The 15,820-nt window shown below is 37.5% G+C and overlaps 1 protein-coding gene across 2 annotated transcripts in view; it reads left to right on the forward strand.

The window, feature by feature from the left end:
* Window positions 1-15,820, forward strand: part of CERKL (ceramide kinase like) — a 141,090-nt gene that overhangs the window by 120,536 nt on the left and 4,734 nt on the right. For both annotated transcript variants that reach the window (XM_061433883.1, XM_061433872.1), the window contains exons 6-11: window positions 6,812-6,886; window positions 7,619-7,796; window positions 7,876-7,935; window positions 8,884-8,909; window positions 9,005-9,113; window positions 11,969-12,065. In XM_061433883.1, coding sequence (XP_061289867.1) covers window positions 6,812-6,886; window positions 7,619-7,796; window positions 7,876-7,935; window positions 8,884-8,909; window positions 9,005-9,113; window positions 11,969-12,065 — 545 coding nt within the window. The remainder of the gene's footprint in view (window positions 1-6,811; window positions 6,887-7,618; window positions 7,797-7,875; window positions 7,936-8,883; window positions 8,910-9,004; window positions 9,114-11,968; window positions 12,066-15,820) is intronic.

Below are 15,820 nucleotides of genomic sequence, written 5' to 3' on the forward strand. Positions count from 1 at the left end.
TTAAAAGGAGAGGGTTATAAGGATATATCCTTATGATTATAAAACCCATTAAGAAAAATCTGTGAAAATAAACCTTTTAGGTAGACAATAACAAAATGCATCAATTCAAAAAGATGCTTTGGAAGCACACTTTGACCTTTCTGTGTCATTTTAGGAGTATGTCTATAATGGTGGAACTTTCCCAACCTTTTCCCTTCGGGCAGAGTGGATATGCTTAGCTCACTGTTTCTTTTCCATAGTACTTACACCCCTGAGGTCACTCATTCAGTGCTGTACATCAGAAGTGGAAGGATGGGTGTCTCCACAGGTATGCATTTGACATCAAGTGAATAGTGAGCTAGAAACAATTCTGGTTATGCTTACTTTTTAACATGCAACTCAGATTTTATAAAGGAATAGCATTGAGTTTTATTATCATCATACTTTTTAAACATATTTCTGATTTTGAGAGCATTTTCCAGATACAGTGGATATGATTGATAGAAATGGCATTTGAATACTTTTTGTTTAGAAGATACAGCCTGTTGTCAAAACTTTAGTGGTTGTATAGAAGTTCCAGCTTATGGATTGCATCTAATAGGAGGAAATCATGTGCAGGATGTAATTAATATGAGGACTCTATGTCTGGTCAGGGCTTTGTGGAGACTGGGAACAAGAGCTAGGCAGGAAGTTTCTAAGCTGAATGCAGAAGACGGTCTGCCTTTGGAGCCATTTGCCTCCTGGAGAGAGATACCCAGAGGGAGCGTGTTTAGTAAATTACTCCACTGAGCCAACAGACTAAACCACTGAATTATGGTCAGACTCAGATGGATCAGATGTGGGAAGCCTGTATTTGAACTACTGGCCATTAGCAATGGTGTTTGTTGCTATGGGAACTGGTGCTAAGGAACTATACAGAGAGATTCCGATTAAAGGTATGAGGGGGAGGATAGAGAAAAAAGCCAAAGAGGACATAAAAATAAAAAAGCAATCCAGTTGATGTAAAACAAGGCTCAATCCACATACTGATGACTGGGAACCATATATTCCTATAGAATTCATAAATCATACATTCCAATTAATTTAAGGAGAATAAAATATTGCCAAGGGACTGTTAATTTCTATGATATTTTAGGCAAAGAACCGAAGTGTAGGTGCAGTTTTCATGAGAATTTTAGATATGCTTGACTAGGAAGTCATTACATCACATTTATCTGTTTGGATGTGGGAGACATTAATGGCTTTATGAATATTCATGATGTCTGGTTAATTAAGTTAATTGTTCTGCAGAAGTGCTTGCACTTCCAAGGACAATTTTTTTTTTTTTCTTTTTGCCTCCGTAGTTTCTGCCTGGTTCTTCCATCAGTCATGCGTTAGATGATCTGCTGCTTCTGTCCTTACTTGTTGGATGTGGCACATTTTAGCAGATTTGGGGAGGTGGCAGTGAGTAAAGTTGCTGGTAGTGTTAAGAAAAACAACTTTTCAGGCTAATTAAAATGTTTACCTCGAGGCAGAACATTTATAGCTTTTGTGAGAATGCTAAAATTACATAGTTTTTATTTATGTGAGCAGCATGTTCTTTTGGCATGTAGATATCTTTTTGGATGGAGCACATTTTGTTTCAGGAAATTGTACTCTTTTAGATTATTCAAACAAAAATATGAAGCAATCTACAGTTTTATAATTTTACATCTACTTTCTTCATCAACTTTCCTCTTAAATTCAGAGTGTTAAAAAATAAGTTCTTCAGGATTAAGGTATAGCTTAAGCAGAGTAGAAGATGACTAAAATGATTTTCTGACTTCTGGTCATGTCTGTTATCATTGCCAGGTTCAGTGGAATTAAAGGAAAGTGGCAAAGTTGCAAAGCCTGAGAAGACAAAAAAATAAAAAGCAATCTCTAGCTTTCTAAGAGGATTTGTGTTTGGGCATACTTAGCATACTTCAAACTCAAGGGAATAAATGGTCTTTATTTTTCTTGAGTCATGATATGTGTCATTCTCTACTGCACATGACAACATTACATTATGTTTTTAAATAGTCTTTCTAGAGGAATGCTTTTATGGCCTGCTCCTAATTAACCATGGTAATGGAGGAAGTATGTTTCAAAGAGTACTGTAATCCATTGATAATCTTAAATATATCACTCTAGTTATGTAGCCTTCTCCAAAACCTTCAACATAATCTGGTTGGGAAGTAAAATGGATTGATTTGTTTTTGCTTCCCCCTACCCTCACCTAGTCTAGATTAATTAGCAATTAGAGGTCCAAAGGCAGCCTATAGAGGGTTAAAGGATCGTTGGAAAGGCCTAGGAAACAGTGTCAGACTTTATTTTTTTGGGCTCCAAAATCACTGCAGATGGTGACTGCAGCCATGAAATTAAAAGACGCTTACTCCTTGGAAGGAAAGTTATGACCAACCTAGATAGCATATTCAAAAGCAGAGACATTACTTTGCCAACAAAGGTCCATCTAGTCAAGGCTATGGTTTTTCCTGTGGTCATGTATGGATGTGAGAGTTGGACTGTGAAGAAGGCTGAGCACCGAAGAATTGATGCTTTGGAACTGTGGTGTTGGAGAAGACTCTTGAGAGTCCCTTGGACTGCAAGGAGATCCAAACAGTCCATTCTGAAGGAGATCAGCCCTGGGATTTCTTTGGAAGGAATGATGCTAAAGCTGAAACTCCAGTACTTTGGCCACCTCATGCGAAGAGTTGACTCATTGGTAAAGACTCTGATGCTGGGAGGGACTGGGGGCAGGAGGAGAAGGGGATGACAGAGGAGGAGATGGCTGGATGGCATCACTGACTCAACGGATGTGAGTCTGAGTGACCTCCAGGAGTTGGTGATAGACAGGGAGGCCTGGCATGCTGCGATTCATGGGGTCTCAAAGAGTTGGACACGACTGAGCGACTGAACTGAACTGAGGTGATTGACAGCTGGTAAAGATCCACTGAGGAACAGATTTCTGGACCACTTTTCTCAGACCTTAGAGTGCATAAAAGTTACCTGGAAAACTTGCTAAGACATGGACATCTGGGCCCTACTCCCAGCTACTCCCTTTCCAAAGGTTGGAGGTGGAATCCAGAAATTTCCCTTTTTAATAAGCTCTAGCAGATAATGTTGATGCAGCTGATCCTTGAACCATAAATTCTGGAGAAGGACCTCTCCTTATATTATACATAACCTGAAGATCTTATAAAATGCAGACTATGACTTGTTAGGCATGGAGTGGGACTTCACAATCAACATTGTAATAAACAGGGAGATGTGGCCATTGCTGTTTGATTATGGGACATATTTTGAGTAACAAGGGTCAGAACATAAACTACCTTTTGATGAGTCAGTTAAAACCAGTTTACCAGTTGGTCAAGGTGGACATTTCTTTGCATTGGTATCATTAGAGGTGTGAAAATCTCAATGCTTAGGTAGGTACCTCATGATTATTATTGTATTGTTTGATAATGGCTGCACTGTCTCAACTTCAACTGAGAACCCAAGCATATATCCATTCAAAGTGACAAATCAAAGGGACCACACAAGAAAGTTTCTCATTAGCAAAGCCAGGGGACTAGTCTTTGCCTCGATAGCTATAGTGTGTATGTGCTTAGTCACTTAGTCATGTCCAACTCTTTGTGACCTGATGGACCATAGTCTGCCAGGCTCCTCTGTCCATGGGGATTCTCCAGGCTAGAATACTGGAGTGGGTTGCCGTGCTCTCCTCCAGGGGATCTTCCCAACCTGGGGATTGAACCCAGGTCTCCCGCATTGTGGGTGGATTCTTTGCTGTGTGAGCCACCAGCGAAGCCTGATAGCTGTAGTACACAATATATCCATGCTAGCACAGCTCTTGGCAGTTACTGGACTTAAATCAAGAAAAATGATAACTTCTTAATTTTAAATCCTTTTTACTCCCTGGGAATGGGCTAGCTGGTATTTTCCCCTTTGAAAGCAGACCTTTACCGCAAGATCTCAGACACATAAGTATTACAGGGGTGTGACTTGAGAGAGCTCTTTTTCTGTGTAGGCTGGTGGGAAAAATTCATATGGATCCTAAATTATCCTAGTGATATAGAGAAATCTGTGTCTCAATACAGATTCTTATACTGTGGCAGATACCATGGAAAGAAGTGTTTTCTTCATCTATGATACAATATCTCAGATAATAGAAGAGACCCCCAACTTGGTTAAGAGCTTTGTTGTTTTCAGTTGCTAAGTCATGTCTGACTCTTTGCAACTCCACGAACTGGAGCAGTTCAGGCTTCCCTGTCCTTCACCATCTCCATCTCATCCTCTGTTGCCCCTTTCTCCTCCGGCCCTCAATCTTTCCCAGCATCAGGGTCTTTTCCAATGAGTTGGCTTTTTGCATCAGGTGGTCAGAGTATTGAGGCTTCAGCATCAGTCCTTCCAATGATTATTCAGGACTGATTTCCTTTAGGATTGACTGGTTTGATCTCCTTGCTGTTCAAGGGACTCTCAAGAATCTTCTCCACTACCACAATTTAAAAGCATCAATTCTTTGACTCTCAGCCTTCTTTATGGTCCATGCATGACTAACTGGAAAAACCATAGTTTTAACTATACTGACTTTTGTCTACAAAGTGATGTCTCTGCTTTTTAATACACTGCCTAGTTTTATCATAGCTTTTCTTCCAAGGAGTAAGCACGGTTTAATTTCATGGCTGCAGTCACCATCTGCAGTGATTTTTGACTCTTAAGACAATGAAATTTGTCACTGTTTCCACTTTTTATCTATTTGCCATGATATGATGGGACCAGATGCCATGATCTTAATTTTTGGAAGTCTGAATTTTAAGTCAGCTTTTTCAATCTCTTTTATCCTCATTAAGGGGCTCTTTACTTCCTCGTTGCTTTCTGCCTTTGAGTGGTATCATCTGTATATCTGAAGTTGTTGATATTTTTCCCAGCAATCTTGATTCCAGCTTGTGATTCATCCAGTCCAGCATTTCACATGATGTACTGTGCATAGAAGTTAAATAAGCACGGTGACAATATGCAGCCTTGACGTACTCCTTTCCCAATTTAGAACCAGTTCATCGTTCCATGTCTGGTTTTAACTGTGGCTTCTTGGCCTGCATACAGGTTTTTCAGGAGACAGATCAGGTGGTCTGGTGTTCCCATCTCTTGAAGAATTTTCCACAGTTTATTGTGATCCACACAGTCAAAGGCTTTAACATAGTCAATGAAGCAGAAGTAGGTGGTGTTTTTGGAATGCCCTTGTTTTATCTATGATCCAGAGGATGTTGGCAATTTGATCTCTGGTTCCTCTACCTTTTCTAAATCCAGCTTGTACATCTGGAATTTCTCAGTTCATGTACTGCTGAAGCCTAGTTTGAAGGATTTTGAGCATTACCTTGCACAAAGAGCTTTAGAAAGAATTTAAAGCCTATCTCTTGTACTTTACAGTGATTTTATATTTTTTCTTAGTTATTATTTGGCTTTTTTTGTGTGTGTATGTGTTTGTCTCTGCTTTCCAGAGCCATCCTTCTACTGTTGGTGCTCTTTTTGGTAAAGAAGTTAGAAGCCTGGTTATTAAAGTTGAATGGGGCAGATTTTGATATAGCTAACACTCTTTCAGGTAGAAAATATACATTCACAATGGAAGAAGCTGTGAGCAAGTAGATACTATAAATTGTTTTCTAATTTTTAAGTTATTTAAAGATTAATAATTCAGTAGCCATCCGGTGTGCATCTATGATGTGAACAAAAACTTACAAACTTCCATGTAATTTTTCATTTAAACATTACATAGTGACATCTCTATAAAGTAAGAGCAAATAGTTAGTTTAAAATGTTTGCAAGAAATAGCTAATTTGGACAGACTGATAATTAGAAGTGAAATAGAATCTGTAATTAAAAAAAAAAAACTTCCTACAAACAAAAGTCTGGGACCAGATGGCTTCACAGGCAAATTCTATCAGACATTCAAGGATAACTTATACCAATTCTTCTCAGACTCTTCAAAAAAATTGAAAAGAAAAAGAATACATTTGAATCAGTTCTAATGAGGTGGATGAAACTGGAGCTGATTATACAGAGTGAAGTAAGCCAGAAAGAAAAACACCAATACAGTATACTAACGCATATATATGGAATTTAGAAAGATGGTAACGATAACCCTGTATGCGAGACAGCAAAAGAGACACTGATGTATAGAACAGTCTTTTGGACTCTGTGGGAGAGGGAGAGGGTGGGATGATTTGGGAGAATGGCATTGAAACATGTATAATATCATATAAGAAACGAATTGCCAGTCCAGGTTCAATGCAGGATACAGGATGCTTGGGGCTGGTGCACTGGGATGACCCAGAGGGATGGTATAGGGAGGGAGGTGGGAGGTGGGTTCAGGATTGGGAACATGTGTACACCCGTGGTGGATTCATGTTGATGTATGGCAAAACCAATACAATATTGTAAAGTAATTAGCCTCTAATTAAAATAAATTTAAATTAAAAAAATAAAATAAAAGCATCCAAAAAAAGAAAAAAAAAAGGAAGGAATACTCTTAAAGACATTCTATGAAGCCACCATCACCCTCATACCAAAACCAGACAATGACACCCCTTAAAAAAGATTACAGGCCATTATCTTTGAATTTAGGTGTAAAAATTCCCCACAAAATGTTAGCAAATGGAACTCAACAACACATAAAAACGATCATATACCACGTTCAAGTGGGATTCATCCCAGGTTCACAAGGATGGTTCATCATACCAAATAAATCAATGTAACATGCCACATTAAGAAAGACAAATAAAAACCACATAAAATGTTTGCTACACTGATCATCCACATTTTACATTTGATTTGGCAGGATCTACTAATGTATTGGCACATTCTCTCCATGGAGTTTCTCATGTGGTAACTGCAACTTTGCACATTATAATGGGTAAGAATTCTTCCAAAGAAGTTCATGTTTTCTAAGGAAGATTATTTTATTTCCTCCAGACTTGCCAAGACAGCTTCTTTATCTCTCAAAGCAGAAAAGTGTTTGAATAAAAACTGAAAATTTTAGTCAAAGTTTCACTATTTTGACTGATGATTTTTCACAATACAGGTGCTCTAAAGAGTAGAAAATATAGTTTTACTATAATTGGATAGGAAAAAATACAATGATATTCAAGATCCCAACTGTATAACCAGCTCAAGAAAATCCATGCACAATATCAGAAACTGTTGTTTCACTATCAGAACTCTGGGACTGGTTATTAAAATTAAAAAAAAAAAAAAGCACAAGAAAAAAATCTCCAGCCTGTGTCCTTCCACTAGACCTTTTATTATCTCTACTGATATAAAGCATATAAGCACTAATATATGCAAATCTGTTAATCTGAGTGTACTTTGCACATGTACTTCAACTTGACTTCCTTAGCAATGTTTCGTTTAAAAGAGCAGTAAACTGCAAAATGTACTGCTTTCTTTTTCTTCGTTTAGTACCTGAAAAAGCTATAAATGGCAGTTGCAGTCACTGTAGGTAAAAAGAGTGGAAGATAAAGCAGCATATTTATTACATTATAAAGTAGCCTGACACTTTCTTCTTCCATGAGTAAATGAATATGCTCTTCTGTGTTTGCCGTCTTGACTATATTTACTGACACGAATATTCGGCATAACATTCAAGGGCACATACAGCCAGTCGATGTCTGTACCTTCAGCACCATTGGCAAGTTTCTTCGCTTTGGGTTCTCAGCCATGTTTGGCTTTGGTGGAAGAGCTTTGGCTGTGGCAGAAAATCATCGATGGATGTCCCCTAACCAGCGGATGGATTTTGCTATCATGAAGGCACTGGCAAAACTAAAGTAAGTCTTTTTTCCTTAAACCCCAAATTTCATATCCCAGAGTCAATGACTGCTAAAAACAGGTTTCATTATGTTGTAGGCCAGAAGAATGTGAAATATCATTTTTACCATTTAACAGCTCTCAGGATTTAGAAGAAAGGTAAGTTAAAAGCTTCACTCAAAGTAATACAGGAATCTTTATCTATTTTTTTTTTATGTAATAAAGTTTTATTAAAGTATAAAGGAGATAGAGAAAGCTTCTGACATAGGCATCAGAAGGGGGCAGAAAGAGTACCCACTTGCTAGTGTTAGCAATGAAGGTTATATACTTTATCTATTTTTAAAGCATAAAATGAAAGTGAAAGTGAAGTTGCTCAGTCGTGTCCGACTCTTTGCGACTCCATGAAGCCTACCAGGCTTCTCTGTCCATGGGATTTTCCAGGCAAGAGTACCAGAGTGGGTTGCCATTTCCTTCTCCAGGGGCTCTTCCTGAACCAGGGATCGAAGCCCAGTTTCCCGCGTTGCAGGCAGACACTTTACCCTCTGAGCCACCAGGGAAGCCCCAAAACATAAAATAGTTTGATATAAACAGTGTATTAGACTTGGGATATTTGGTTGTTATTCTATCATATTAGTGAAGAATATAGAATCATGGAGTGCTACAGATACTATAAGATCATGTAGCTTGGCATTTGCCTTCAGAAGCAACTGTTCACTCCATCCCTCCATCTACCCATCCATTTATCCATCCATCTTTCAATTCAACAGCTGTTTATTGATTATCTGCTCTATGCCAGACATTTTGGACACCATGAGCCAATGAACAAGCAAACAAAATCCATAGTTTCTGCCCTCATGAGAATTTCTAGTGCAGACTAAAAACATTTTTTGAAGTCACACAAAGGAAGTGGTGTAGTCTTAAAAAAAAAAACAAAACCAAAATCATTGTTACTGATAAATCAGAGAATCAAATAATGCAGTAATGGAATTGTTCACATATTTTTATGTACTGTCTAATAGCTATAATGTTGAGTTCTACAACCATCTCATGTTTAATAGATGCCATTTTTGTGTGTGATGTGTTTTTGTCTCTTTTGTTTTCTTTTAGGAGGGCACAAGGATATCCCAAATCTGGTGAGTCTGAAATTACCTCCCTGAGAACTGAGCCAGGCTCTGTTGACATTTTGCTGTGGTGAGGGAAAATAACTGATCCCTTCCATTGCCTTTAGATTGTAATGATCAGTGGCAAATGATCCAGGGTCAGTTCTTGAATGTCAGCATTATGGCAATTCCGTGCCAGTGTTCAGTGGCACCTAGAGGCTTGGCACCTAATACCAGGTTAGTAAGCATTTTTATTGAATTGTTGATACTTTTCTATAAACCACATTTATCTGTCAGAATAGCCAGCTAACTCTTGGCTAGCTAGAATATGATCAAGAGGAAGTCATCTTTGACTGTATAGTATTAGAGATTCTAAGGCATTTGTCATCAGAGTAGGCTGAGAACAACTGTTATACTGGAAAAATAATAACTCTGATGTTTTAATATCACTGAAGCTAAAATAATATTCTTTGGGTTTTATTGACATGATCTTATTGTGTTATTTATGCCCATTTTGCTCTTTTATTTATGTTATTTACCAGTCACTGAGAACATTGTTTAATTCTGATACTTATTATGGCTGTCCCTGACTTTGAATTTTAGTGCAGATGTAAACATCCTTAGCAAGAATGGCATGTATGTGTGTATGTATGATACTTTAATCAAAGGAACTATTTTAGTTGTATTTAGTATGAATAGTGATGCATCTGAATATACTGCCCACATTTTTGTGAGACATTTTATATATCATTTTATCCACAAACTATCTTGTACATACTTTTCATGTAGTTGTCCATCATTGGTCTGAAAATATTTCTCTTACATTCCTCTAGAGCATAGAAGAAAGGGTGATGAATGTTGTGTAATATTATCACATCTAAATTTTTCCTTAAAGTAGAATAAAACAATGACTTATGTACGTACTTTGGCAATTCATAACGGAGACCAGCCCTGGGATTTCTTTGGAAGGAATGATGTTAAAGCTGAAACTCCAGTACTTTGGCCACCTCATGCGAAGAGTTGACTCATTGGAAAAGACTCTGATGCTGGGAGGGATTGGGGGCAAGAGGAGAAGGGGACGCCAGAGGATGAGATGGCTGGATGGCGTCACTGACTCGATGGACGTGAGTCTGAGTGAACTCCAGGAGTTGGTGATGGACAGGGAGGCCTGGCGTGCTGTGATTCATGGGGTCGCAAAGAGTCGGACACGACTGAGCAACTGATCTAATCTGATCTGAACATTATTTTAATGATTAGTTTCAACTTCCCTGCAAAATATTTAACCTGAAGGATTAATGCTGGCAAAGGGATGATTTAGAATGTTTTCCTTGACTAATGATAGGAAGGTGAGAAACAGGAAAACATCTAAAGTTAGAAAAGAAGAGAAACTACTTAAAAACCAGATGTCAGGGCCCTCATTAATTCTCTCTAGTGCTGAAGCTTGCCAGGAATGTTTTGAAGGTTGTATGATTTAGAAATTGAGCCTGATGTTTCCTCCCCCTACCCTCAGAAACCTTAGCTGACGCCTCCCTAAGGAAGCGTCCCACAAGAAGTGAGGTCCTGGCCAGCTGACCCAAGCTGTGCTCTCCAGGCCATGACACGGTGCTGCTCTGACCCTGCACCATCTCCACGCTCACGTCTGCTCAAGGACCTTTGGGGAGGTAGTCTCGCTCTCTGGGAAGGAGTAGGTTCATGCCTCCTTCCAGCTGCTCCAGATATTCTCCAGCTGGCCTGAAAGTCCATGGCTTACTCTCCAGGTTCAGTCAGCATTGATGACTTTTTCAGAGAAGGGTGACTGGTTAGAGATGTCTTCTGTGGATTGTAGTCAAACATGCCATTTTTGCAAGGGCCTTTATGTAGGAGCTTTGGCTGACCAGGATACTCAAAGTTTATCTTCTGAATGATTCAGGGAAATTGCAAAGGAGTTTCATCTTTAGATACATCAGTGCAAGTTGCTGATAGGAACTATTTTTGTATTCGAATTTTGCTAAGATTAAATGCAGTAATATATGGAAATATTGAGAAGGGTGCTAGGCACATAGCATGTGTTTCAACTATTAATAAGTATTGAAAGGTACACACAGGAAAACTAAAGAATTAAAATCAAGAACACACAAAACACTCATGTTTTGGTATCATTGACTATTCATTTCCAGTTGGGAAAAGGTGACATGATGGGTAAAAGGAATTATGGACCCTGAATGAAAGGCTCTGGTTCCAGTGATCATTTTTGTTTTTCTGTCTTTGAACCAATCACTTAAACTTGGGGACTTCCTTTCATTCTACGTAAGTTGAGTGAATGACTGGATAATCTCCAGGGTCCTTTACAGCTCTAACCTGAGGTTCCGTAAGATTTAAAGAGCTCTTTTTTATGTCGTTGTTGTTATTCTTGGAATGACTTTATATTTGCACTGAAATTGAGCCTAGGAGTCATTTGCACATATTTCTGCAAACTGCCTTCTAAAGCTAGATGCATCTGTGAGTGGCTTTTGGCACTAAATCACACCTCTAAATTTGCAGCCTCTTATATTGAACCAAACAGTTATGCAAGATTAAAATGTGCAGTCATTTAACTGAACATGTATGGTAGTGTATGTTCACTCCAGTTAATCCATCCAAGGGCCGCTTTGATTTATCTGGTTTCCTGTCACTTAGACCTGCCCTTAAATAAATGTTTAAATCAAACGTTAGATTTTTAAAGCCGTTGAACTAGTTGTTTCACCATTTGTACTGATTAACTATTTTACAACACATCGTTAAAAAACAAAACACTCCCTAAGTAAGTACATTTCAAATTATGTCTTGATATGTGAATAGGATGCATGATGATTCAGTTTTTTTAAAAGCCCTTAATGTCAGTGCTTGGTGAGAAGGAAGTTGGTTGTCTAATAAAACTAATCTGAAAGGCTGTTTCATTTTAAGAAGAATGCAGCAAAATATGGTTTAAGAATTTTAGGTAAATAAAATGTTATTTATCTGACTTGCCTACAACTTCTAGTAAACGTTATTTATTAGAAAGAATGATACAGAGTAATTTCTGATATAATCTCTTAATAAATGTTTTGATGTCAAATACAAATATTTAATTTCAGATTAAATAATGGAAGCATGGCTCTTATAACTGCACGAAACACTTCTCGACCGGAATTTATAAAACACCTGAAAAGATACGCGAGTATTAAAAACCAGGTACACTAAAGCATGTGGATTACTTATGTGCAAAGCAGTTAATCATGGGGACTGAGATGCTGGCAGAATTGACACCAAGTCCTGCCTTGTAAGAAGGCTTTATTTTCTTCTGAATACATTAATCTTTTCTTTTTTTTCCAGTTTGAACTTTCTTCAAATTTTGAAAAGTATCCACCAGTATTAATACAGATTGGCCTTTTTTGAATTGTGGGTTGGTGGTTATATATATTTTATGTGTGCGTGTGCCAAGAGAAAATAGAAAATGTAGTGTTATACTGAAATGTGGAGTAAGTTAAGGATAAAATTACACTCAGCTGTTCAAAATGAGGAGAGTGAAACCTGAGATTTTTAATCTTCTTGATTTTATGACATCAGACTCCCTCTAAAGTTATGACCTTTGGATTTTCCTTTCATTTGTTCAAGATCTGCCTACTTACATTGATTGAAATAAATTTGCAGAAATATACTTTAGAATACACCACTTTTATATAGCTGTTATTTTATTCTAAACTTAGATGTGTGTGGTTTTTGTAGAGATAGGGAAAGTTATTATATTTCCACTTAAGAGATTTGTTTTAAAGAGAAGCAACAACTATTATAAGCCATATTCTTTTGGCAGGTACTTTGAGTCAGTTATTAGGAAACTGATCCATAAATATGTGAATTTCTGAAATTATGAATCTTGAAGTACATAGTAGGCATGTAAAACCATACAGTCTCACACCTTCTTACAGGTATAAAATTGTGCCTGGCTGTAGTTGGGGGAGAACAGGTGGGAGGAGGAGAGTACATTCAGCTGGTGACCAGCACTGAATCTTGCTTATGTAGGGAGTCACTGCAAGGCTCCCATTTTTGCTTCTTTATAATTTTAAACTTTCTCGAGCAGGCCTCATGAAGTTTTGGTTCTCTTCTGCCTACCACATTATTTGATCAATGTTTGTTGAGCAACCAACTGAATTAAATGTTTAGGAAGTTATAACAATTAGATATAGTCCTATTTTCCTTAAACATAAGTCTCTAAGGAGACAAAGTGGACAAAAGCAGATATAATGTAGGTTGTGAGACTAACTAATAACTTTATGGATGTATTTTGGGAAATAGTGATTTATTGATTTTTAAAGAAATGTATTCCTTTTCAAATGTTGCTAATTTTGTTTGCAACTTTATTATTTTTCTTAATCCTGAAGCAATACATTTCCATTGCTTTTTTTCTAAATCAGAAAATAGAAGCAAAATAGCGATATAAAAAGCACTCAAAATTCTATATTCCAAGAGATAATGAATGTCATTACCTTGGTATAAACTTTTTCTATTAAATAATTCTGAGAATTTAAAGGAGTAATGACCTTAAGATACTTTCCTTGAGAAGCTGGTATTTATTTTAGGGATGCATGATTGCACAAACTACTTTTGGAGGTTCTCTTTTGGAATGGCTAATAGGCAAATGTCTTAGGTAACTTTTCTTTAATCCTTTTTTTTCAATATGAAAGTAGCTTTCTTCTGACTTTAAAAGTAATAGATGCTTACTATAAAAATATGAACATAGTAGTAAATATAATTCTGTATCTATAGGAAAATAACTATTTCGAAAGGAGACCATGTGATGCACAATGTAACATTTTTTCTCATGTACTTGACCAGTCATATCTTGCTTGTGATACAAGAAACTGTTGCCTGTGTGTGTGTTTCATTAGATTTAACTCATTGGCTTAGCTCTTTCCAAAAATTCAAGTCCATGCTATTGTCCTGTAATGTTTTGCAAAGAAATTCTAAAATGTTTTGTTTAATGATATATAGTAAGAATAATGTGATTGATTCTCAAGGTGACTGATTTCATTTGTTAAAAAATTGTAGACGTACATATATACGTATACATGTGTATATAGTCTCTTCATGCTGATATGTTCAAAAATGTAAGTCTCTTCATGCTGATATGTTCAAAAATGGAAGTCTATATAAATTATGTAAGATTATAAAGACAAGATAAATGTAAAATGATATTATCTACTGTCTAGTAGCAGTTCTGGTATCCAGGAAGGGAAATGCAGCACTTCAGCCCAAAGAGAGCAACAGTCTAGGTCTCTGAACCGTCTTTACCAGGTTGAACTGAATGTTCATGTATGCCAACAGTTGTAGAACGTATTGAAAACCGTTATTTGTAGGTGACACATCTTGCCTTTCCCATCTCTGTGTAAAATAGATAGAAGGTAAAAATTACTCAAGTTCTTTCAACTCCATCCTGTAGCTGACCTTTCTCTGTTCATACAATTCCGCATTCACTTTGACCCTTGTTTTTGGTAGGGAGTTTAAAACCCTTAAGAGCTGGTGCTTCCCCAGGGATTTGTTTGTAGTTTTATCTTTTCATGATACCTTTTCCTGGGTGACCTCATTGCCTTCCACTGCTTGAACCACTATCTGAACTTTGCACACTACCAAGGGTTCTCTCCTCTCTTCTGATCTGCAGGATCACTGTGTCTTTCTGTGTGCTAAGGTTATTGAACTCACAGGCATCTTGAATCGAGCACATCCACTGTTTACCTTATTGCCCTCTCCCCTGATGGTGTTCCATGTTTCCCTACACAGGGCAACAGCACCACTCTCTGCCCATCCTGGAGTTACTCTGGACCCCGCTCCCTCATTTCTTACAACCAGTCCACCAATTAATCCCTTCTTGCTTACAGTAGCCTCCTCCCGGTCTTTCTTTTCTCTGGTCTTATCTTCCACACTTCCTTCTAGACAGATATTTCTAAAATACAGATATGATTTATCCCTTTTCTAATTCTTAAATCTTACTGTCATCAAGATGACATTGAACGTTCTCATTGAAGAACACATGGCCCCTTGTATTCTAGCCCTTTCCTGTGTCACAGCCTCACCTATTGCCATCCTCCACCAGATTTCCCATGTTTTGGTTATTGTGGTAGTTTTCTAGGGCTGCCATTAACAGATACCACAGGGAGTGTAGGTGTGGTTTCTCCCAAGGCCTGTCTCTGTGGATTACAGACTTTTCCCTCTTGTATATTCCTGCCTCCTTTGTCAAACATTAACTGTCTATAGGTGTGTGGGCTTATTTCTGGGCGCTCTATTCAGTTCCATTGATCCATATGTCTGTTTTGGTGCCAATACCGCCACACAGTTTCAATTCTTGTAGCTTTTTGTAGTATTGTCTGAAGTCTGGAGGGTTAGGCCTCCTGCTTTGTTGCTTTTCCTCAAGATTGCTTTGGCAATCCTGAGTCTTTGATGGTTCCATATAAATTTTAGGATCATTTGTTGTAGTTCTGTGAAAAGTGTCGTGTGTAATTTGATAGGGATCACGTTAAATTTATAAATTGCTTTGGGTAGTATGGCTAAGAAAGGATGAAATATGAAGCTGATGTCTCATCATTCACGAGTGGTCAGAAAGCAACCCTAATTATCTTACAACTTGTGTCTATCTTTAAAGTGAGGGTGAGACAGGCAAACACTGGCAAAAATAACACAGGATAGACTTACTTTCTCTTTTCACCTTCATAAGTTAAACTTTTCGTAATGAAATCCCAAATGTGAAACTTATTCTAGATTGTGTTTACATCAGCTAAACTAGCTGACAATAATTAATTCAGTGGATTATATAAATCCTTTATAAAAATAGACTAGTATTAAATATTTACTCTTTAATTAGAAATTATTGTATACAGTTTCATAGACATGTACTATTTGTCGGAAAATAATTTTGCCAGTTGCTAGATCTGAATGAACTTGCAAAGCTTCAGAAA

Source organism: Bos javanicus, chromosome 2 (assembly GCF_032452875.1).
Source record: "Bos javanicus breed banteng chromosome 2, ARS-OSU_banteng_1.0, whole genome shotgun sequence".
NCBI lineage: Eukaryota > Metazoa > Chordata > Mammalia > Artiodactyla > Bovidae > Bos > Bos javanicus.